Source organism: Pongo abelii, chromosome 8, assembly GCF_028885655.2.
Source record: "Pongo abelii isolate AG06213 chromosome 8, NHGRI_mPonAbe1-v2.0_pri, whole genome shotgun sequence".
In the NCBI taxonomy this organism is placed as follows: Eukaryota; Metazoa; Chordata; class Mammalia; order Primates; family Hominidae; genus Pongo; species Pongo abelii.
Genome location: NC_071993.2, coordinates 101,363,717 through 101,386,207, shown reverse-complemented (window position 1 = coordinate 101,386,207; position 22,491 = coordinate 101,363,717). Strand labels below are relative to the sequence as shown.

The window sequence follows — 22,491 nt, the reverse complement described above, 5'->3', positions numbered from 1 at the left end:
AGGCTGGAGTGCAGTGGCACAATCTCCATTCACTGCAACCTCCACCTGCCCGGTTCTAGCAATTCTCCTGCCTCAGCCTTCCGAGCGGCTGGGATTACAGGCACATGCCTCCATGCCCCGCTAATTTTTTCTATTTTAGTAGAGACAGGGTTTCACCGTGTTGCCCAGGCTGGTCTCGAACTCCTGAGCTCAGGCAATCCACCTGCCTCAGCCTCCCAAAGTGATAGGATTATAGGCGTGAGCCACCACACCCGGCCATCATTCTGGGATTTTAATTAGAAGAAAAATTCAAGAATATAACTTAGTTTTGGGGAACACTGACTTACACTTTGTAGTAACCATTCATATCCACAAATACAGCTAATCTGTATGTTTACTCAGTCTTTCTATTAACGTCCTTCAATGTTTCATAATTCTGTCCTTATATAAACATGTTAAAAATTGTTAAACTTTAATTGTAGGCATGTTAATTTTGTAGCTGTTGTAAAAACCTTCATTATTAAACTATTGCTGTTACACATATTATTAATGAGCAATCTTCTTAAATTGTATTTTAAAAGATTCTGGATTCCCTTGGACTTTCTATGAAGATAATCAAACCAGACCACTTGCAAATAAAAGCAATTTCGATAATGCCAGCACTTTAGGAGGACGAGGCAGACAGATCACTTGAGCCCAGGAGTGTGAGACCAGCTTGAGAAACATGGCAAACCCGTCTCTACAAAATACACAAAACAGAATTAGCAGGACGTAGTAATCACACCTGCAGTCCCAGCAACTCCGGAGGCTGAGGTGTGGGGATTGATTGAGCCCAGCAGGGTAAAGCTGCAGTGAGCCATGATCACACCACTGAACTCCAGCCTCGGTGACAGAACGAGACTTTGTCTCAAATCAAAAAAAATTATGAAGATGATTATGATATTATGGCAAGTTGGTTTTTCGTATCTAATTAGGTGATCATCTAGTTCTCCATTATTTAATTGATATGAACTATATTATCAGATGTTAAACAGTCCTTACATGCCTCACATAATGTTGTTTTTTAATATAGTTAAGATTTGACCATGATGCTGTATTTCTCATATTTCTCCCTAAACTATTTCAAAGTTAAAATTCAAATAAACATGCAAATAATCCAGAATATCTAAAACAATCTTGAAAAAGAACAAAACTAGAGAAAGTACACTTCCCATAAAGCTACCTTAATTAAATCAGTGCGATACTGGCATAGGAATACCACAGAGATCAATGCGACAGAATTGAGAATACAGAAATAAACCCTTATATTTATGATCAAATGATTTTCATCAAGGATGACAAGGCAATCCAATAGAAAAAGGATCATCTTTTTAACAAATGAATATTGACATGCAAAAAGATGAAAATTCATTGAAAATAGATCATAGACCTAAATGTAAGAGCAAAAACTATAAAACTATTAAAAGAAAATATCAACACCTTGAATTAGGCAAAGAGTAGTTAGAGATGACACAAAAATCATGAGTGACAGAAAAAATTTGTTAAAATTGGAATTCATTAAAATTTAAAACTTTTGCTCTTCAGAAGATACTAAGTAAGTAAGTGAAGAGACAGGCCAAAGTAGAAGAAAATGTTTGGAAAATATATCTGATTAAAAAAAAAAAAAACTTCCAACCACATATATTTTATTTTGATTCAATAAGACACAGAATTGAATATTAAAATGAACAACATATTTGAAAATAAGATATCATGACACTGTAGCCAGTGCCACACAGGTAAATGTTTAACAATTGGGTCTCAAAAAAAAAAAACAAAAACCGAGGCACAATGGCTCATGCCTATAATCCCAGCTTACTCCAAAGGCTGAGGCTGGAGGATCCCTCGAGCCCAGGACTTTTAGGCTGCAATGAGCTATAGTCGCACTCCTGCATTCTAGCCAGGAATACAAAGCAAGACCCTTTTTTGTTAAAAACAAAGAGTCGGGTTTGTAGTTTCTGCCTGGATCCGTGATATCAATGTTACTGCCATCACCAATTTCAAAAGACCAAAATGTCACGGAATACAGTTGGGAAAAGATTATACAGTATCTCCACCATATAGATGCAATAAACAAATAATCAATAGCCTAGACGACAGTAATACGTTGTAAAATAATTAGGAAACTATGAAGTACAAAATATTATTTTTGTTTTCAAAATAATTCATGGTCATCACTGTAGGCATCAGATCATAAGGTGGTATTCTAAAAACTGATAAAAAAAAGAAGCAATATATCCTGACTGTCTTCTATCTCAGGGAAACTGTAAGGGAAAGTTCTTAAATAACCCAGCTAATAAAAGAATGACAGAACAAGAAAAATCACCATTTTGCAATAATTAAGTTAATAATGGTTCTAATCAACCATTTTCAAGGGATACTAAAAATCATCACGTTAGGCTTGGCGCAGTGGCTCATGCCTGTAATCCCAGTGCTTTGGGAGGCTGGGGTGGGCAGATCACCTGAGGTCAGGAGTTCAAGACCAGCCTGGCCAATATGGCGAAACCCTGTCTCTACTAAAGATACAAAAATTAGCCAGGCGTGGCGGCAGGCAACTGTAATACTAGCTACTAGGGAGGCTGAGGCAGGAGAATCCCTTGAACCCAGGAGGCTAAGGTTGCAGTGAGCTGAGATCGTGTCAGCGCACTCCAGCCTGGGCGACAGAGCAAGACTCTGTCTCCAAAAAAATAAAATAAAATAAAATAAATCATCATGTTAAATAAAGGATGAAGGCTGACAAGACACTTTATAATATTATCTTGATTAATCTTAGCTCACTGGAAATAAGAAATCCAGACATGATGTGCCTCCTGGTATGACGAAAAATATGAGAACAAAGCACTGGTATTCTTAACTAAGATAGGAACTTGAATATATTCATTTACAAGTGTTATTTACCAGTTTACAGAAAATATCTGAATTATGGAAGAAGTTAAAGATAATGACATTTATGGGCAAAATGTCATGTCTGAGATTTGATTTTAATACTCTGAGAAGAAAAATGACAATAAAACAAGACTGGATACGTGTGGCTGAATGAATTGCACAAGGGGTTCATTACATTATGCTAATTATGTGTATGTTTCGAAGCTTCCATTAAAAAAAAGCATAATACTTACCAATAAGATCACTTCGATCTAACAACAACTCTAGATCTTTATCACTAATGACCTTCTCTCTTGATCCTTTTATTTCCCTATAGAAAACAAAATATTCGAGTCTATGTGAGTAATTCAAAGCTACAAATTAAATCTTTCTAAAATTAAAAACTCACCTTTCATAATCTCTAGATTTTAATAATTCCATTAATTCCTTAGGATCTAAGAAATTCTTAGACAGATTTAATCCAGACTGACCACCTTTGAAATGATCTAAAAAAAATGAGAAATTAAAAACATTAAAATTCCTTTTAAAACTGCAATACAACATATTACAAACCAATCACAATGGCTTGCATTAAGAAGGACGGCAAAAAACAAGTGTTGATAAAAAATAAAGGCAAATGAAACTCTCAGGCTTCGCTGGTAGGAGTGGAAAATGATATGTCCACTTTGGAAAAGGTTGGTAGTTTCCAGTAGTTAAACACGCGCCCTCCCTAAGATCAAGGACCAAAAAATGCATTATGTCCACAAAGACTTGTACAGGACCAACTTATTCATAATAACCAGAGTCTAGAAATAATTTAAATGTCGACCAACAGGAGAATGGAAAAAACAAACTATTCACCAATTAAAAAACAACACAGGTGACTCTGAAAAAATATATTCAACAAAATAGCCAAACGAAAAAAAGACTCATCAATGTGACAAAAATCACAATACTGGATGCTTCCTAGTGATGGTAAGGGGAGCATAGGAATTACTGGAAAGGGTGAACTAAGAAAATTTCTTGGATGATGAAAATGCTACCTTGATCTGGATGATAGTTACACAGGAGTACATACATCTGGTCAAACTTCATTAACCTGTACATTTAAGATCTGTGCATTTTGCTGTATATGTCAGCATTTTAAAAAATCCCTTCAAAATTTTCTACAAAATTAATCTACTAAAAAATCGAAAATAGGGCTGAGCACAGTGGCTCACACCTATAAGCCCAACACTTTAAGAGGCTAAGGCAGGAGGATCACTTGAGTCCAGGTGTTCAAGAACAACCTGGGTAAAAAAGTTAAACGGTCTCTTAAAAAAAAAATTATGCTTTTTCCCCAATGCAAGTTCCAATTACAATCTAAATGTTTCACCAAATTAATTTTGTCTAAACCTTAATACACTCTTACCTCAAAACCCAGAGAAAGTATTTACAAGTGGAAAAGGAGTATAAAATAAATTATTAGTGATTTCCAACATTACTTTTCACATTAACATTATCATGTTCCCATTTTTCTAGGCTTGATGATTTACATAAATGATTTTCAACATTTCTTCAGGTAGCTATCAAGCCATTTATTCAAAGAAAATTTTATGATGAATCAATAGAAGTAGAACTTCTCTAAGGAATCTCAGGAACAAAACTTTTTCACCTATGTCAGTTCCCCACCTCCTCAGAATTTTTTCTAGATTAAAAAGCATTGTTGAAACCCATCTGGTTATGATAAGGAAAGGAAAAAGGAAAAAAAAGTGTCCAAAACTATAAAAAGGGCATTCTGCAGTGAAATATTCTGTGAAACAGTGGGTTCAATAAATAGATTTTTTATAACACTTAAATACACTTAATATTTTAATATTTAATACATGGAACTTGCAAAATATTTATCTTAAAACTTTTAGCAAGCCAGTCTCTTATGAGGAACATGTAATTATCCCTGACCCCTTTTCTCTGCCCATTTGCTCTTCATCTACATATCTACATACTCGTTAACATTCTTTCTTTTATGTCTATGGTGACCAACTTAGTTTAGGCTCCCAAATTCTCCACTGCTTATTTAAATCCTGTCATATCGGGCTGTAATTTTTTTTTTTTTTTTTTGAGACAGAGTCTTGTTCTGCCACCCAGGCTAGAGTGCAGTGGCACGATCTCGGCTCACTGCAACCTCCTCCTCCCGGGTTCAAGTGATTCTCCTGCCTCAGCTTCCCGAGTAGCTGGGATTACAGGCGCCCGCCACCGCGCCCGGTGTTTTGTATTGTTTTTTTTTTTTTTTTTTTGTATTTTTGTATTGTTAGTAGAGACGCGGTTTCACCATCTTGGCCAGCCTGGTCTCGAACTCCTGACCTCGTGATCCACCTGCCTTGGCATCCCAAAGTACTGGGATTACAGGTGTGAGACACAGAACCCGGCCCAGGCTGTAATATTTTATAAAGAAAATAAAAACAAAATCCACAACACACAATGCACAATTTAAACAATAAAGCACTACATAAGTGTTATTTACTTTTATGGATGATCAACTTTTCCAGTTTCCTTTTAGCAGCTGCTCTTTCCACAATTTTCTGATCGATAGTATTTGCTGTAACAAGGCGATAAACAACAACTGGCTTTGTCTGACCAATTCTATGACATCTATCCTGGGCCTGAAGATCCGACTGGGGGTTCTTAAAGTTAAAAAGAAAAATAACATTTAACGGTATTAGGTTAAAATTAACATAAACTCATGTGGATAAAATTAACATGAATGATCTAGCCAGGAACTTTTAAATAGTGGTGTCTTAATTTAAACTTGAAGAGTGGCTTCATAGACAAAATTATCATTCCACAGATCCTTGACAATATTAACAAAGTTTAAATACCCTAAAGAAAACATTTCAGGATGGGCACAATGACTCACTCCTGTAATCTCAGCATTTTGGGAGGCCAAGGCAGGAGGATCATTATGAGGATAAAAGCTCAAGACCAGCCTAGGCAAAAACAGTGAGATGTGGTCTCACTAATTTTTACATTTTTTGTGGGCATGGTAGCACACCCATAGACCCAGCTACTCGAGAGGATGAGGTGGGAGGATCACTTGAATCCAAAAGGTCAAGGCTACTGAGCTGTGATGGTGCCACTGCACTCAAGCCTGGGTGATAGTGAGACCCTGTCACTGAAAACAAAAGTAAAAAAAAATTTTCAATTTTTACTTGCAAAAAACTTTATGAAGAAATAACTCTTAGCTGAAAGTGGGTATCTTTTCAAAATAGATAAGTAAATTTGTAACATGTACCATTAAAAATTAAAAATTCAGAATGGCCGGGCACGGTGGCTCATGCTGGTAATCCCAGCACTTAATCCCAGCCTGGGCAACAAGAGCGAAGCTCCTTCTCAAAAAAAAAAAAAAAAAAAAAAAAAAAAATTCAGAATGGAGGCTGGGTGTGGTGGCTCAAGCCTGCAATGCCAGCACTTTGGGAGGCCGAGGTGGGCGGATCACCTGAGGTCAGGATTTGAGACAGCCTGGCCAACATGGCGAAACCCCGTCTCTACTAAAAACACAAAAGTTAGCCAGGCATCATGGTGCACACCTATAGTCACAGCTACTCGGGAGGCTGAGGCAAGAGAATCACTTGAACCCAGGAGGTGAAGGTTGCAGTGAGCCGAGATCGTGCCACTGCACTCCAGCCTGGACAACAGAGTGAGACTCCATTTCAAACAAAAAAAAAAAAATTCAAAATGGAAATATAATCAGCATATTCCTTGCTATACTTCCAACTTACCCAATCACTATCATAAATGATAACTGTATCTGCCGCAGTCAGATTAATGCCCAGGCCACCAGCTCGTGTACTCACTAAGAAGATAAACACCTCTGGATCCGTATTAAAGCTGTGCATCTAAAAGCAAAAAGGATGTAAATACAACAGATTAAAATAAATTAACCAACAAGACTGAAGGAGAAAAATGTTTTCAATTACTATTAAAGACTTAAACAAAGGAGGCCAAACAAATCATTCAGATCTATAAAACAATTATGTTAACAAAACCTGTGCTGTTACCTTTATCATCCAAGCACCTATATTAAAGAGATCTTAATTTTGTTAAAAACCATGTATCACAACAATGTTTAAATAAGAAAAGCTAATATCAAAAAATGATGAAAAAATTGTAGTTGTTGTCTAACACATGGGGTGGGTGGGAGGGAGAATTGACTAGAAGGGGGCACAGGAAACTTTCTGGGCTGATGGTAACATTCTATATCTTAATAGGGGTTAGGTATAAATTTACATATGCATTTGTCAGAAAGATTCAGCAAATGTATACATTATTTGCTTCAGTATGTGTAAATTTTACCCCAAAAGATAAAATATGCTGAAGTCATTACGGAAAAGGGTAGTATCATCTATATTTTATTTTTAAATGCACCAAAAAACCAGGATTAAATGCTGAATGGATACAGCAAGGCTGCTATTACAGGAAATGTGTTTTTAAAAAGGTATAGTCAAATGTCAGCAGCAGATTGTAGGTGGATTTACAGTTGCTTTTTTTTTTCAACTTTGCCATATAGTTGATATTTTCATAATGGAAAGTTGAGGACAGGGCAAAAAGGCAAAAAATTTCCTGCTATCCCAATATTCTTACAGTGATGGTTAAGTAGGATATTAGTAATAAGATTGTGCCAGAAGATATATATATTTGCGAATCAAAAATTAAGACTTCTTAGCACTAAATCAAAATGTTTGTTTTTGATAAAACCACAGGGTTTCTGGTCATTTCTGTCTTTTTATCAATTTGTGGGTCTATTTGGAATATTACTTCAGAAATCAAGATAGGAATTATAAAAGAATAGTTTGGTATGTATGACATAAGTAGTCTTACATTTTTTTCTCTCTCTGAGTAAGACATGGACCCATCAAGCCTGCTGAAGTTGAAATCTCTGAGATGGCAGTAATCCATCAAAATGTCCAACATGCTTGTCATTTGTGAAAAAAGCAGCACCTGAAATTAAACATATCTTAATATTTCTAATGATTGATAAAAAAATAATTGAACAATCCAAAATTCCAATCAAAAGTACCACCTTGTGACCTCTTTTTTTTAGTTCTGGCAGCATTCGATCCAAAATCAAGAACTTCCCAGAATTTGTTACCAATTCTTCATCGATCTTAAGAAGGGGCAAAGGAAGAAAAAATAGAGAGAAAACTGTTATTTGCTTTGTTAAAACAAAAGCCATTTGGAAAGCTCAATTTTCAAAGCCAAGTCACTTAAAAAACTTAAAAACTGACCTGTTAATCTTTGTAAAATCAGAAGATAGTTATTACTCAAAGACATACTCTGGAATGTAAAACCAGCAATTTCACAAAAACAAAGTACAAATATAACTTTGATCTAACCTCAGCACTCCTCTCTCAAAGTCATTGTGAAAGAGAACAATTATGTCAAACTTAATGGGTACATACTCAGGCTTATTCTTGAAAAGTGAGTTATTTCCAACTAAATGTATATGTAAGCTACTGCTAGAATTCCTACCAGAACTTAAGAGAAAATACAGGAGCTGATAAGTAATCTAAATATTGTGGATAAAGACTTTTTCACCTTCTGGTGAAATTACCTCATGAGAGAGCTACTTTCATTTGAGTGGGAAAGTTGTCTTCTTTCTTACTCTAATAAAGATGTAAAGCAGTGCCTCTCAAATGGGGACAATTTTGCCCTCCACCTATCCCCAGGGTATATTTGGCAGCGGCAGCAAACTTTTTAGTTGTCATAACTGAGGGAAGTGAATACTAGTGGCATCTAATGGGTAGAAGACAGGGATGCTGCTAAATGTCCTAAGTGCACCGAACATTACCTTCTAAGAAACAATTATCTGGCCCAAAATGTCAATATTGCCAGGAGTGGAAAAGCCTATTGTAAACTACCTTGAAACAATTGTGATTGAGGGTTACTAAGAATTTATTTCTATTAATATTATGTTATCTTTCTATCAACTACCCAAGAAAGCAACTTCATTTACTTAATTTGAAAACCTCCAAATCAAAATTAGTTTTATTCAGTGGCTACCTGTTGATCTTTAAGCAATGAGCAACCGGGCTGATTTTGATAAGCCAAATATTAATGATAAAAGAAATAGTGAAAAGATGACCACTCTCTCTAAAATATAACAAGTAAACATGCAGAGTACAAATCAATTACTAAATTTAGAATTCTTAGCTGTTCACATAAAATATATAAATAAAAATACTAGTTGCATAGAGGCCAGGCGTGGTGGCTCTTGCCTGTAATCCTAGCACTCTGGGAAGCTGAGGCAGGACTTCCTGAGAAACCAGGAGTTTGAGACCAGCCTGAGAAACATAGCAAGACCCTGTCTCTATAAAAAATAAAAAAATAAAAAAAACCAGTTGCTCATAGAAAGTGACCATTTTTCTAACCCTGATAAGGTTCTCTGAGATTTCGTAAAGAAGACTGTCTCAGCTTACTGAAGGATTACAATCTTCATGACAAATAGCACCGTACTTATTTTTAATAATTGTAATCAAAACAAATTAACACTTTCTGCCAATATAAAAGTGACAGAAATCAAAACAGTAAATTAGAATTAAACAGTATTCACCTTAAACTCTTGTGTAACAGGGTCTATAGGATACTCAATCAAATATGGATGATTACAACATTTACGAAGTAGCATCATTATATTCTGCAGCTTCAGATTAACTTCAGATTCTACAGGGATATTTACTTCCACAACAGTTCTACCAAAACAAATAATGCATACATATGAGAAATGCAAAAAATGGTCACAGTTTAAAGAATACTTAAATTCACTTTTGAATTCAAACCTTTCTCGGTCCACCTCTGGCTGTATTTGACTGATCAATTTTTCCAATTCATTAGGGAAACCATCTATTTTGCTGTAATTTATTGATTTTCTAGTTCGTCGTTTTGGTCGACCAGTAGGACTTAACTCAATTGTTTCTTTCTAAAAGGGAACGAATTAAAAGAAATTCAGTTTATAAAGCTATGTCCTTAGGTTCTAAATGTAAACAAAATAAGGCATATTTTATATACAAAATGACAATCTATAGACAAATACGAATGTTGTAGGAAACTAGTTTAATTTTAACATGGACGACAATAAGAGGAAGGGCCTTCATATCTCAATAGGTAAAAATCAAGGGTGTATAAAACTACTTTGAACTTACACAAAAGGATTTAATACCTTAAAGTTGAAATATGGCTCCGGAAATTTGCACTACAGAGGATATTTCCTCAGATTGGTGTAACACTGCATGAAATTGCTCATTATGAAATTGCTCATTAACAGACAAATAATGTGAATTTGTAAATAGCTAGACCCTTCCTTTAATTATAATTAATTATTAAAAAGGGAGAAGAGGCTGGGCACGGTGGCTCACGCCTGTAATCCCAGCACTTTCAGAGGCCGAGGCGAGCAGATCACAAGGTCAGGAGATCGAGACCATCCTGGCTACCACGGTGAAACCCCGTCTCTACTCAAAAACAGAAAAAATTAGCCAAGCGTGGTGGCAGCCAAGGTGGGAGGCTGAGGCAGGAGAATGGCATGAACCCGGGAGGCGGAGCTTGCAGTGAGCCAAGATCGTGCCACTACACTCCAGCCTGGGCAACACAGCGACTCTGTCTCAAAAAAAAAAAACAACAAAGTTGGGGGGGAAGAGAGTCTGGTGGTCCTATTGTTTAAAAGTGCATGACAATAAATATTTTGAAAAGAAAATATATAGGTTCATAGTGTACAATAAAAAATCTGGACAGTTAAACAAAACTTAAGGGTCTCCTTCAGTTACATGATAACAATATCCCACCTCTATCTCCTATAATATGGTGGGTGATGAATAATAATCATCAAATTGATTATTAATCCTTTTGGTTATCAATAACCTTCTGTAAGGAAACTGTACAGGTTGAACATCCCTAACGGGAAAATACAAATGCTCCAATAAGCATTCCCTTTTAGTGTCATATCAGCACTCAAAGTTTCAAATTTTGGAGCAACTCAGATTTTGGATGCTCAATCTGTATATCTGGAGATTAGTCTAGTTGCCAAGTCCTTAGTACAGGGATTCTCAAATAACTGTGTGCTTGTTAAAAATGCACTTCCAAGTTCATCCCCAGAAAGCATGATTAGAGTTAATCTGTACGGAAATATAAATTTTTATTTTATTTATTTTTTTTGAGACGGAGTTTCGCTCTTGTTGCCCAGGCTGGAGTGCAAAGGCACAATCTCGGCTCACCGCAACCTCCGCCTCCCGGGTTCAAGTGATTCTCCTGCCTCAGCCTTCCTGAGTAGCTAGGATTACAGGCATGTGCCACCACGCCTGGCTAATTTTGTGTTTTTAGAAGAGACAGAGTTTTCTCCATGTTGGTCAGGCTGGTCTCGAACTCCCGATCTCAGGTGATCCACCCACCTTGGCCTCCCAAAGTGCTGGGATTACAGGCATGAGCCACCGCACCTGGCCTAAATTTTTAGTAAGTATTCCAGATGACTGTGAAGCAATTAATACAAAGATTATCACTTACATTTTAGCAGGACTCCAGATACTAGGAAACAACTTTTGCCACTAGCCTTATGCCTTACACCCCAGTTAGAAATTCACCCTAATCCTGAAAATGAACAACGGGACATTAAAACTGGAATTTAGGCCAAGCGCAATTGCTAACACCTGTAATCCCAGCACTTTGGGAGGCCAAGGTGGGCGGACTGCTTAAGCCCAGGAGTCTGAGACCAACCTGGGAAACATGGCAAAATGCCAGTCTCTACAAAAAAAAATACAAAAAATTTAGCCAGGCAGGTAAAGGCTGCAGTGAGCAGTGATTGTGCCACTGCACCACAGCCTGGGTGACAGAGTGACATCTTCTCTCAAAAAAAAAAGGGAAAAAAGAGAAATTTTATATGTCAAGTTTCATTTACAGTACATTTCAAAACCACTATACCTCACTGGATCCAAACATGTTTGCAATTGTACGGTTCACAATGGCTGTATAAAAGATCTCCTGCTTCTTTGAAAGTGGAGCATAAACGACTACTTCTCGTTTAGGAGGAACTTCAAGAGCAACATCAGACTTCAGTCTTCTCAATAAGAAAGGTGTTAAAATCTAAAATTAAAACATGAACAGAAAAATATGAGTATTAAACATTCTTTTTTTTCAAGGAATACTGTCCCCATATACTCCCCCTTACCTTATCTTTTGACTTCCTATATAAATAATATCAAATCTCAAAAGGTGAAAATATCTTGAGATTTTCCCAGACCAGACCAAATGATAAACTCACAGTTATCCGCAGCATTTCAGAATTTATTGTTCTTTTAAAAACTGTTAAGAATCTATCCCAAATAATTTTACAAGTAAAAATATAAAGGTAGCATTTGTATTTCTTAGGGTTGAAGTTTCAGTTATAGCCCACAACTTTTAGAATGAGATGTTATTAGCACCATACAAAAGAGGAAATAATAAAAATGAATAAAAATTAAAAGTATTTTAAATAATGAGCACAAAAAGTAGAAATAATAACACCTAGTATTTGGTAGCACAACAGGGTGACTATAGTCAATAATAATTTAACTTTTACATTTTAAAATATAAAGAAGAGTATAACTAGAGGCCAGGTGCGGTGGCTCACACTTGTAATCCCAGCACTTTGAGAGGCCGAAGCGGGTGAATCACCTGGGTCAGGAGTTTGAGACCAGCCTGGTGAACATGGTGAAACCCCATCTCCACTAAAAATATAAAAATTAGCTGGGTGTGCTGGCGGGTACCTGTAATCCCAGCTACTCAAGAGGCTGAGGCAGGAGAATTGTCTGAACCTGGGAGGCAGAGGTTGCAGTGAGCCAGGACTGTGCCACTGCACTCCAGCCTGGGTGACAGAGCAAGACTCTGTCCCCACAAAAAAAAAAAAAAAAAAAAAAAAAAAAGGTGTATAACTGGATCATTTGTAACACAAAGGATAATAAATGCTTGAAGGGATGGATACCCCATTCTCCATGATATGATTATTATGCATTGCATTTCTGTACCAATATCAAAACATATACCTCATAAATATATACAGATGCTATGTACCCAAAAAACTAAAAATTTTTTTAAAAATTAAAATTTTTTTAATAGAATGAGGTTTTAGGCTCAGTAAAAAGCCAGCTGACCTACGGATGCAGACATACAAGTTTCCTTCTCTAAGTTCTAAAGTTTCAGGCTTAAAATTATTCTCTTTCATTAGCTGGGGTGGTTACAAATGATTATCACATTTATAAAGAGAACACAGAAGCAACAGACAGTAATTATGCCATTATTAAAATATTCGGGTCACTAGAAGAGCACAAATACTTGTTTAAAATCATTGTATACTCTAGGTCAGACGAAGTAGCTCACACCTGTAATCCCAGCAGTTTGGAAGGCCAAGGAGGGCAGATCACCTGAGGTCAGAAGTTTGAGACTAGCCTGGCCAACATGGTGAAATCCCATCTCTACTAAAAAAACAAAAAAATTTAGTCAGGCGTGGTGGCGGGATTACAGAATCCCAGCTACTCGGAAGGCTGAGGCAGGAGAATGGCTTGAACTTGGGAGACGGAGGTTGCAGTGAGCCAAGATGGCGGCACTGCACCCTAGCCTGGGCGACAGAGATGTTGACTCAAAAAATAATAATAATAATAATAATAATAAATAAATAATTGTATACTCTTTATACCCCGCCTTTAAATACTGACAATGGTTTACATACAGTAATCATATATAATAAAGCTCATTTTCAGGACTCTGGACTTAAATACCCAACAGCTATAGGGCTAATCATAGACAGACTGTTACCAAAGATAGTAAACACATTACCAGTGTTGGTATCTACAGATACCAACCCAAAAACAAATATGCCAACAGGTAATCAGGAAAAATACGTAAATGTTTCATAAACATGTTAAAACATGTCTGGCCGGGCGCGGTGGCTCACGCCTGTAATCCCAGCACTTTGGGAGGCCGAGGCAGGCGGATCACGAGGTCAGGAGATCGACACCATCCTGGCTAACACAGTGAAACCCCGTCTCTACTAAAAAATAGAAAAAATTAGCCAGGCGTAGTGGCAGGCGCCTGTAGTCCCAGCTACTCGGGAGGCTGAGGCAGAAGAATGGCGTGAACCCGGGAGGAGCAGCTTGCAGTGAGCCGAGATTGCGCCACGACACTCCAGCCTGGGAGATAGAGCAAGATTCTGTCTCAAAAAAATAAAAATAAATAAATAAAATTTTTAAAAAGTCCATGTCTTTAAGGAAAACATGAAATAACCAGTTATTTTTCTACCACATGCACTGACAAATGTTACAGTTTGATGTTAACTGAAATGGCAAATATGTGGAAGAAGAGGCACACTATACCGCTGAAACACATGTATAAAAAAGGTATTTATATATGTTTTTCCTAGTACACAAGCTTTCAAAGCGGACAAAAACAAGTAAGAGTCATACAAGACCCATCTACCAAAAATTAGCTGGACCTGGTGGCATGCACCTTTGGTTCCACCAACTCAGAAGGCTGAGGCAGGCGGATCACTTGAACCCAAGAGTATGAGTTGGAGGCTGCAGATAAAAACCCAATGACCAACGATGGCACCACTACTCTCCTGCCTGGATGTCATAGTAGGACATTGTCTCTAAAAAAAAAAAAAAAAAAATCTGTTGGCCAGGTGCAGTGGCTCACACCTATAATCCCAGCACTTTGGGAGGCCAAGGCGGGCAGATCACTTCAGGTCAGGAGTTTAAGACCAGCCTGGCCAACATGCTGAAACCTTGTCTCCACTAAAAATACAAAAAAATTAGCCAGGTGTGGTGGCACACGCCTGTAATCCCAGATGCTCAGGAGGCTGAGGCAGGAAAATCGCTTGAACCTAGGAGGCAGACGCTCACTGCACTCCAGGCCTGGGCAACAGAGTGAGACTCTGTCTCAAAAAAAAAAAAACTATTAGTTATACTTTGGAGATAAGAAAGGAAGTGCAGAAGGAAAACAGAAATTTTTACTTCTTTTTATTTTCTAAATTTTTATAACATTTAAAAATATCTTACCGTGTATGCATAATTTTAAAATAAAAAATTTTAAATAAATAATTTGTAAAGGTTATACCGCTTTTGGCCTTCAATATGGGGTGGAAATAGAAAAGTAGCAAGCTTAAAGAACTTTAAACGGAAAGTAAAAAAAAATTATTTTTACTATGCAATGTTTATGCAAACATTGCATAAAAAAAGGAAAGGAATTCTTTCATATAGAAAATAGTTAAGAAAATATACTAGCGATTTAAAACTATCTCCAACTAATCTGAATTCATTTCAAATGAAAACTTTTTCCTGTAGTAATGCATTAAAACATAATTAGGACAAAGTGTAAAAGTAATATAAACTCAAATTTAAGCACCGTATTACAGAGAATATTCTTATTGCTAGAACATTCAAAACTGCCCCTATTTTTGATAAACTGTTGAATTTGGATATAATAAAAGTTCATTATCATATCTTAATATTAATGGAAATCTGAAGTTATCTATAGTAAAACAATTCCAGTGAGCCCTCTTATGGAATTATCAACTATGACAATTACTACAAATGTTCAATCAAAAGGCAGATGATCATTTCTAAGGAATATCTATCTACCTGTGTACACAGTGAGGTAACATGTAAGTGACAAATTCTATAAATATTCATTGTCTTGACTCTCAAATTAAATTTCCTAAGAACAGAAACTTAATCCTTTGCTACACTATATGGATGTATACACTATATGGATGTATACACTACTGATGAGGATGTGATGTCCAAACACATCTCTTCCTAAATAAGTCATTTACTCCAATAATTCAGACTGGGACATTTAAAAGCTTCTATAACTATTGGCACATTGAAATTTCTGTCATTGCCTAGAGTCACAGTGGGAAAAAAAGAAAATTTTAAATATAAACACACACGCTTGTGCACATGAACACACACAGACACCATAAACAAAGTTTATCCCAAAAAGCAAGGGGAAAGAAATTATTTGCAACATTAACTTATTTTTAACATATAGTTATTATAAACCATTAAGAAATAAATATTCCAACACATGTTGGAATATGGTCACAAGGAACTACCAATGGTCAATAAACATCTCAATTCAGCAATAATCATCCTTTTTAATCTCTGCAACACTGAAAAGGACTTCTAACCTCAAAATTGGTATGAAGCTTGAGTAAATAAGTATTTTCATATGGACGTATATCATATAAATCTTTTCTGAAGGGCAATTTGCTTTCAAAGAAGCCCTCATCTGTAAACTCTGACACATACATTCTAGGAATTCTTTCCTAGGGAAATAGCCAGAAATGGGCAAAGGTGTAGTTTTAAGTACAGATACTACAACCTTGTTTATATTGTAGAAAATTTTGAAAAGAGGAAGAGATAGATATTATTAATTATAGAAGAACAGGACAATGGGATAATAAGCAGCTATTAAAAACTGATTTAAATCTACATGTAGTAAAAGGAAAAGAATTTTCTGATAATTGTTTAAAAGACTATCTGAAGGAACAATTTTATTTTTAAAATCCTTTTCTTCATAAAATATAGATAAAACACACGTGTTTACACAAAGACAGAAAAGAGTTTGGATTGTCATATAACACAACATAATCATTCCACATGCACTGCTAGGAAATACAATTTTAAGAGGAAGTGATATTTTTACTTTTCACTTCTCTCCTGCTTCATGTTTTTCTCATGAACATGTATGAACTTTAATATCAGAAAAAACGATAAAGACTTTGAATAAAATTGCTAAACCACAACTGAGAAGCTTTTCAGGCTCATATGACTAGATTACCTTTGAAAGATAATGTTTCTCTAAATTAAAGATAGGTAGGATGGGGCAGGAATTACAGGAAGCAATAAAAATAGATTAGACAGCAGCCATGCAAGGATGTAAATTATAAAAGTATTATTGGCAAGCATTCCATAAAAACCACATACTTCTGTTTTGTGCTTGACAAACTTATCAGTAACCATTAGGGGTAAAATGAGTATACTATCTGAAAAGGACAAAACTTAGGTAAGCACTTGAGTTCTGTCATAAAACCATGTGACCTCTGGAAGAAGAAAGGACAAAGGAGTCATTTAAATGTAGGAGGATCTTCATTTTTCAAATCTCTACTACAAAGGGTTAGACAGGTGATCTCCAGAGTTCCTTTTATACTCTATCGAGCCTATGGTTAAGCAGAATAAGAAAACATGGAAAACCTGGTGCAGCATATGCAATACATTCTGTTCTCTTTCTTTAGCAATAATATCTTCAGCAGTTTCAGAAAGACTAGTGATGTCAAACCAAGACTCAAAGCTGGAAGAGAAAAATGTTTAAGTTAACCATCACATAAATTCAATTATGTCAACATGATACATGATTTATCATTTACAGTAATAATCTCTGATACTGAAACATAGTATTGTTGCACCAAATCCTTAGGTGCAATTTTTAAAAATTATAATGGAAAAGAACACATTCAAACAACAAAGATAAATTGATTGCATTTTTGAACCATCAAGAACTGTGAGCTTAAAGGGAACACTTTTCTGATTTATAAATAGATTAACAATTGTACAGTAGTGTAAAAATCAAAAATAAGATTAAGGTACATATTTATAATTTTACGTTACAAAAGTGAGAACTATCTCTGAAAACCAAAGTCATATGATTTTTCTCCATCAGTCTAAGTATGGCCACTACAATAAATATTTTAAAATTCAACATATACGTAACTTGACAATAATATACATGCTTATTCCTTCCCAATGTTAAAAATATATATATTACAATGAGCAATTAAGTATGAGCATGCAGATTAATAATATAGAATAGGTAACATTATACCCAATTCTGGAAAATGCTAGTAACATTTATGCAGTAGACTAGAAGTTACCAAACTTGGATCACCAGAAGCATGTTCAAAAAACTCAGATTCTCAACTCCTCCCTTGACACTGTAACTCAGTATGTCTGCACAGGACCTGGAATTCTTGTCTTTCAATAAAAGCGCCCAGAGTCACAATAAGGCAGCCTGCCTTGAGCCACCATTCGGTAACCAGATTTGAAATAAATTCCCAAAATTTAAAATTATTTTTCCACATCCAATTAGCTTACTTCCTTCACTGATGCCAAAACAAGTATAAATTATTTTTTGCCCAAGTTATATTTCCGTTGTAATCAGTTTTAAATTATTTCAACATTACCTTCTCCTCCATTCTGAAGCTACTAATTACTTTCTGAAAACTACTTTTATGTCTGATTTTATTATATAAGCTAAGATTCAAACATAGTTTCCAGAATTAAAACACTATGTTGACATTGGGAGACCTTAGTTTTAACTTTGGCTCTGGTGCTAACTAACTAGTCTTATCTTGTAACAACTCTACACCTAGGTTTTCTTTTAAGTGAGATAGGAAATAATTTAACAACTCTATTGTCCCTGGTTGTTTAATGAGGATATAGTGAGAAAAATCCATCTTAAAATGTTTTACAAAGGTAACACATAAAAGAACCTTATTATAAAAATATTATCTTAAAGTAGCATTCAGCAGTCTTCCTTTAATCAATGCAAGTAAGTTTTAAATAATCTTTTCTTAATCTGCTCTCACATAATTTGTGGCAGGAGTAGAACATACAATATACACCATAAAGAACTTGCCAAATATTTGGCATTTTAATTCAGTTACTGAAAAGAAAGTAATTTTAACTAACAGCACAGATTTTTGAGGTTAAATCATTAAATAACTGGCTTACCCACCTTTTCAAGTCATCAAATACATCTGGCAACAAAAAGTTTAGCAATGACCAAAGTTCTGATAAATTGTTTTGCAAGGGAGTACCAGTCAAAAGAAGTTTGTTATCAGCATTGAATCGTTTTAACTCCCTGATTAGACGGCACTTCATATTCTTAATCCTGTGTCCTTCATCTACTATTAAGTATTTCCAATAGCAATGCTAGAAAACGAATTGAGGAAAAAGATTTTTAAACAATGATCTCACAATTTTTCTAACAAGAATTCTAAAACTAAAACCTCTATTATGAGGGATGGATGTTGAATTTTATCAAATGTAATTTCAGTAACTACTGAAATGATCATGTTTTCATTTGATCCACTTACGAGAATTCCTAAAACTGGTAGATATTTCTGTTCCTGGAAGAGACCTACTAAAATATGCAATAAAGTTTGAACTCCACCTATTCTGAATTTAAGATTTCCCTATTCACACCTTAGTCAACACAGTTGTAGCTTTCTTTTCTAATATTTTCCCAAGTTTTGATATTAATGTTACACTAGACTACTAAAAATTGAGAGCTTTTATTAGTTCCATATGCGCTGAAACATCAAATAGCACTAGAATTTTCCCTTCTTTATTTAAGCAATTTATATATACACAGAAAGTCACCCATTCACTTTCATTAAGTTATCAAGGAAACTGTTTTAACTTTCTCATTTTAATATCTGTGATTTCTCATATATCTTAATCAGGAAGATTTATAATTAATCTAATTTATATTAACATACAGAAATATGAAGTATTTCTGGAAATATAAATAACAATCTGAAAAGTATAACTATCCTTAAAAAATGGGACTGACAAATTGAGGAAAGAGTATAGAGAAAGTTTTGCATTTTGCTTTATACATCCCAAAAGAATGAAAAAAGTTTATAGTACTGTATCTTCTTTATTAAAATAACCAAGAAGGGATTTATCTTCCTGGCAATATGGTAAACCAAAAAACCTTAATTATCTCTCACTGTAAGATAGCTATCCAAAAATCCAGATAAAAATATAAAATATCCTTGGCCGGGCGCAGTGGCTCAGGCCTGTAATCCCAGCACTTTGGGAGGCCGAGGCAGACGCATTACCTGAGGTCAGGAGTTTGAGACCAGCCTGGCCAACTTGGTGAAACCCCGTCTCTACTAAAAATACAAAAATTAGCTGGATGTAGTGGCACATGCCTGTAATCCCAGGTACTCAGGAGGCGAGGCAGGAGAATTGCTTGAGCCCGAGAGACAGAGGTTGCAGTGAGCCAAGATCATGCCACTGCACTCCAGCCTGGGTGACAGAGTGAGACTGTCTCAAAAAAAAAATATATATATATATACTTATATATATATATATATATATATATACTTTTATAATGGGTATGTGAGAGAAAAGAAAACAAGGAAATAAATGATGAGGAATCTGAAAGCCAAATTAGCAAGTGAACTCAGTCACTTCCACTCGCACTCAGCAACAAAAGCCCTGGGATCTCACACTCTGTTACCAAAGTAAGCTAAGATCCTTGAAATGATAACATAAGCTCACTGAAATGGAAAAAGTCAAAAGTTTCTAGCCACTGGCAAAGGAAATGGACAAGGAAGCTTAACTATTTCATTACAGGAAGGGTCTTCATGTTGTATTACTGAGTAGAAAACACAAGTTGCAAAAGTGAATGCAGGCCGGAAGCAGTGGCTCACACCTGTACTCCCAGAAATTTGGGAGCCCTAGGCAGTTGGATGGCTTGAGACACCCTGTTCCTACAAAAAAATACAAGAATCAGTCAGGTGTGATGATGGACGTCCATAGTCCCGGCTACTCAGGAGACAGAGGTAGGAGAATGAATCACTTGAGCCCAGGAGGTTCAGGCTACAGTGAGCTGAGATCGTGCCACAGGACTCCAGCCTGGGTGACAAAGTGAGACGCTGTCTCGGACCCAAAAAAAAAAAAAAAAAAAATGAATGTATAGTATGATCATATGGGTAAATTATACCTACATGTTAGCTATAATTATTTAGTATAAAAGTAGAATTCTCTGGGAGGCTGAGGCGGGCGGATCACGAGGGCAGGAGATTGAGACCATCTTGGCTAACACAGTGAAACCCCGTCTCTACTAGAAATACAAAAAAATTAGCTGGGCATGGTGGCGGGCACCTGTAGTCCCAGCTACTCGGGAGGCTGAGGCAGGAGAATGGCGTGAATCTGGGAGGTGGAGCTTGCAGTGAGCCAAGATCGCGCCACTGCACTCCAGCCTGGGCAACAGAGCAAGACTCTGTCTCAAAAAAAAAAAAAAAAAGAAAAAAGTAGTAGTTCTCAGGTAGAATTACAGGTGCTTTTACATCTTCCTGTACACTACCCTTTAAAAAAAAATTGGTATATATTACTTTTACTGTAAAGAAATGCTTTAAATGAGGGGTCCCCAAGCCCCAGGTCACAGACCTGTAGGGGTCCATGGCATGTTAGGAACCAGGCCACACAGCAGGAGGTAAGAGGCTGTGAGCGAGGGAAGCCTCATCTGTATTTACAGCAAAGGGAAGCTTCATCTGTATTTACAGCCACTCCCCACTGCTCACATTATGGCCTGAGTTCTGCCTCCCGTCAGATCAGGAGACATTATATTCTCATAGGAGCATGAACACTATTGTGAACTGCACATCCAAGGGATCTGGGTTGTCTGGGTTGTGCGCTCCTTATAAAAATCTAATGGTGGATGATTTGTCACTGTCTCCCATCATCCCTAGATGGAAAACAAGCTCAGGGCTACCACTGATTCTACATTATGGTTGAGTTGTAAAATTATTATTATTATTATTATTTTGAGACACAGTCTCACTTGGTTGCCCAGCCAACCAAGCGGCATGATCTCAGCTCACTGCAACATCCGCCTCCCAGGTTCAAGCAATTATCCTGCCTCAGCCTCCCAAGGAGCTAGGCCACTGTGCCCAGGTAATTTTTGTATTTTTGTAGAGACGTGGTTTCACCATGTTGGCCACCATGTTGGCCAAGATGGTCCCAAACTCCTCACCTCAAGTGATCTGCCCGCCTAAGCTTCCCAAAGTGCTGGGATTACAGGGGTGAGCCACTAGGGCCGGCCCTATTATTTCATTATATATGACAATTTTATAATAATACAAATAAAGTGCACAATAATTATAATGCACTTGAATCATTCTGAAACCATCCCCCACCCATGGTCCATGGAAAACTTGTCTTCCACAAAACCAGTTCCTGGTGCCAAAAGGTTGGGGACTGCTGGTTTAAATTTTTTTTTCTTTTTGAGACAGACTCTCACTGTAACACAGGCTAGAGTGCAGTGGTGCAATCTCAGCTCACTGCAACCTCCACCTCCTGGGTTTAAGCAATCCTTGTGCCATTGAACATGTGCACCATCACACCCAGCTAATTTTTGTATTTTTAGTGGAGACAGGGTTTCGTCATGTTGGCCAGACTGGTCTGGAACTCCTGGCCTCAAGGGATCTGCCCGCCTCAGACTCCCAAGTGCTGGAATTACTGGCATAAGCCTTCATGCTCGGCCTGGTTTAAATACTTTTTAATGCTGTACACATTCATAAACTTTGCTAAACTCCTGAACTAAGATTTCTGCAAATCATATTCCAAAGTTTTGCCAGCACACACATAAAACCTGACAATACTGGTCATAATTATGCAAGTCATAATTATTCTATTTATGACTTACGTGTTTTGATTTTATGTTGAAACCATTAAGTACTTTCCTATTTCCAAGCAAGCAAGATAAACCCAAGGGGACTGCACTAAGAGGATTCTCACATGGCCAGAGAAAGGAAAA

At 36.5% G+C, this 22,491-nt stretch overlaps 1 protein-coding gene across 5 annotated transcripts in view; it reads right to left on the bottom strand.

Annotated features, from left to right (window-relative positions):
* HELLS (helicase, lymphoid specific) overlaps positions 1-22,491 on the bottom strand; it is a 64,705-nt gene that overhangs the window by 10,270 nt on the left and 31,944 nt on the right. For 4 of the 5 annotated variants that reach the window (XM_024253832.3, XM_054522674.2, XM_054522675.2 and 1 more), the window contains 11 exons: positions 18,676-18,872; positions 17,136-17,232; positions 11,827-11,988; positions 9,699-9,838; positions 9,473-9,611; positions 7,943-8,026; positions 7,741-7,860; positions 6,642-6,758; positions 5,387-5,546; positions 3,293-3,389; positions 3,138-3,214 (listed from right to left, as the gene is read on the bottom strand). In XM_024253832.3, the coding sequence (XP_024109600.1) occupies positions 3,138-3,214; positions 3,293-3,389; positions 5,387-5,546; positions 6,642-6,758; positions 7,741-7,860; positions 7,943-8,026; positions 9,473-9,611; positions 9,699-9,838; positions 11,827-11,988; positions 17,136-17,232; positions 18,676-18,872 (1,390 nt within the window). Of the gene's footprint in view, positions 1-3,137; positions 3,215-3,292; positions 3,390-5,386; positions 5,547-6,641; positions 6,759-7,740; positions 7,861-7,942; positions 8,027-9,472; positions 9,612-9,698; positions 9,839-11,826; positions 11,989-16,069; positions 16,208-17,135; positions 17,233-18,675; positions 18,873-22,491 lie in introns of all 5 variants that reach the window. The other variant, XM_054522677.2, reaches the window with a different exon arrangement.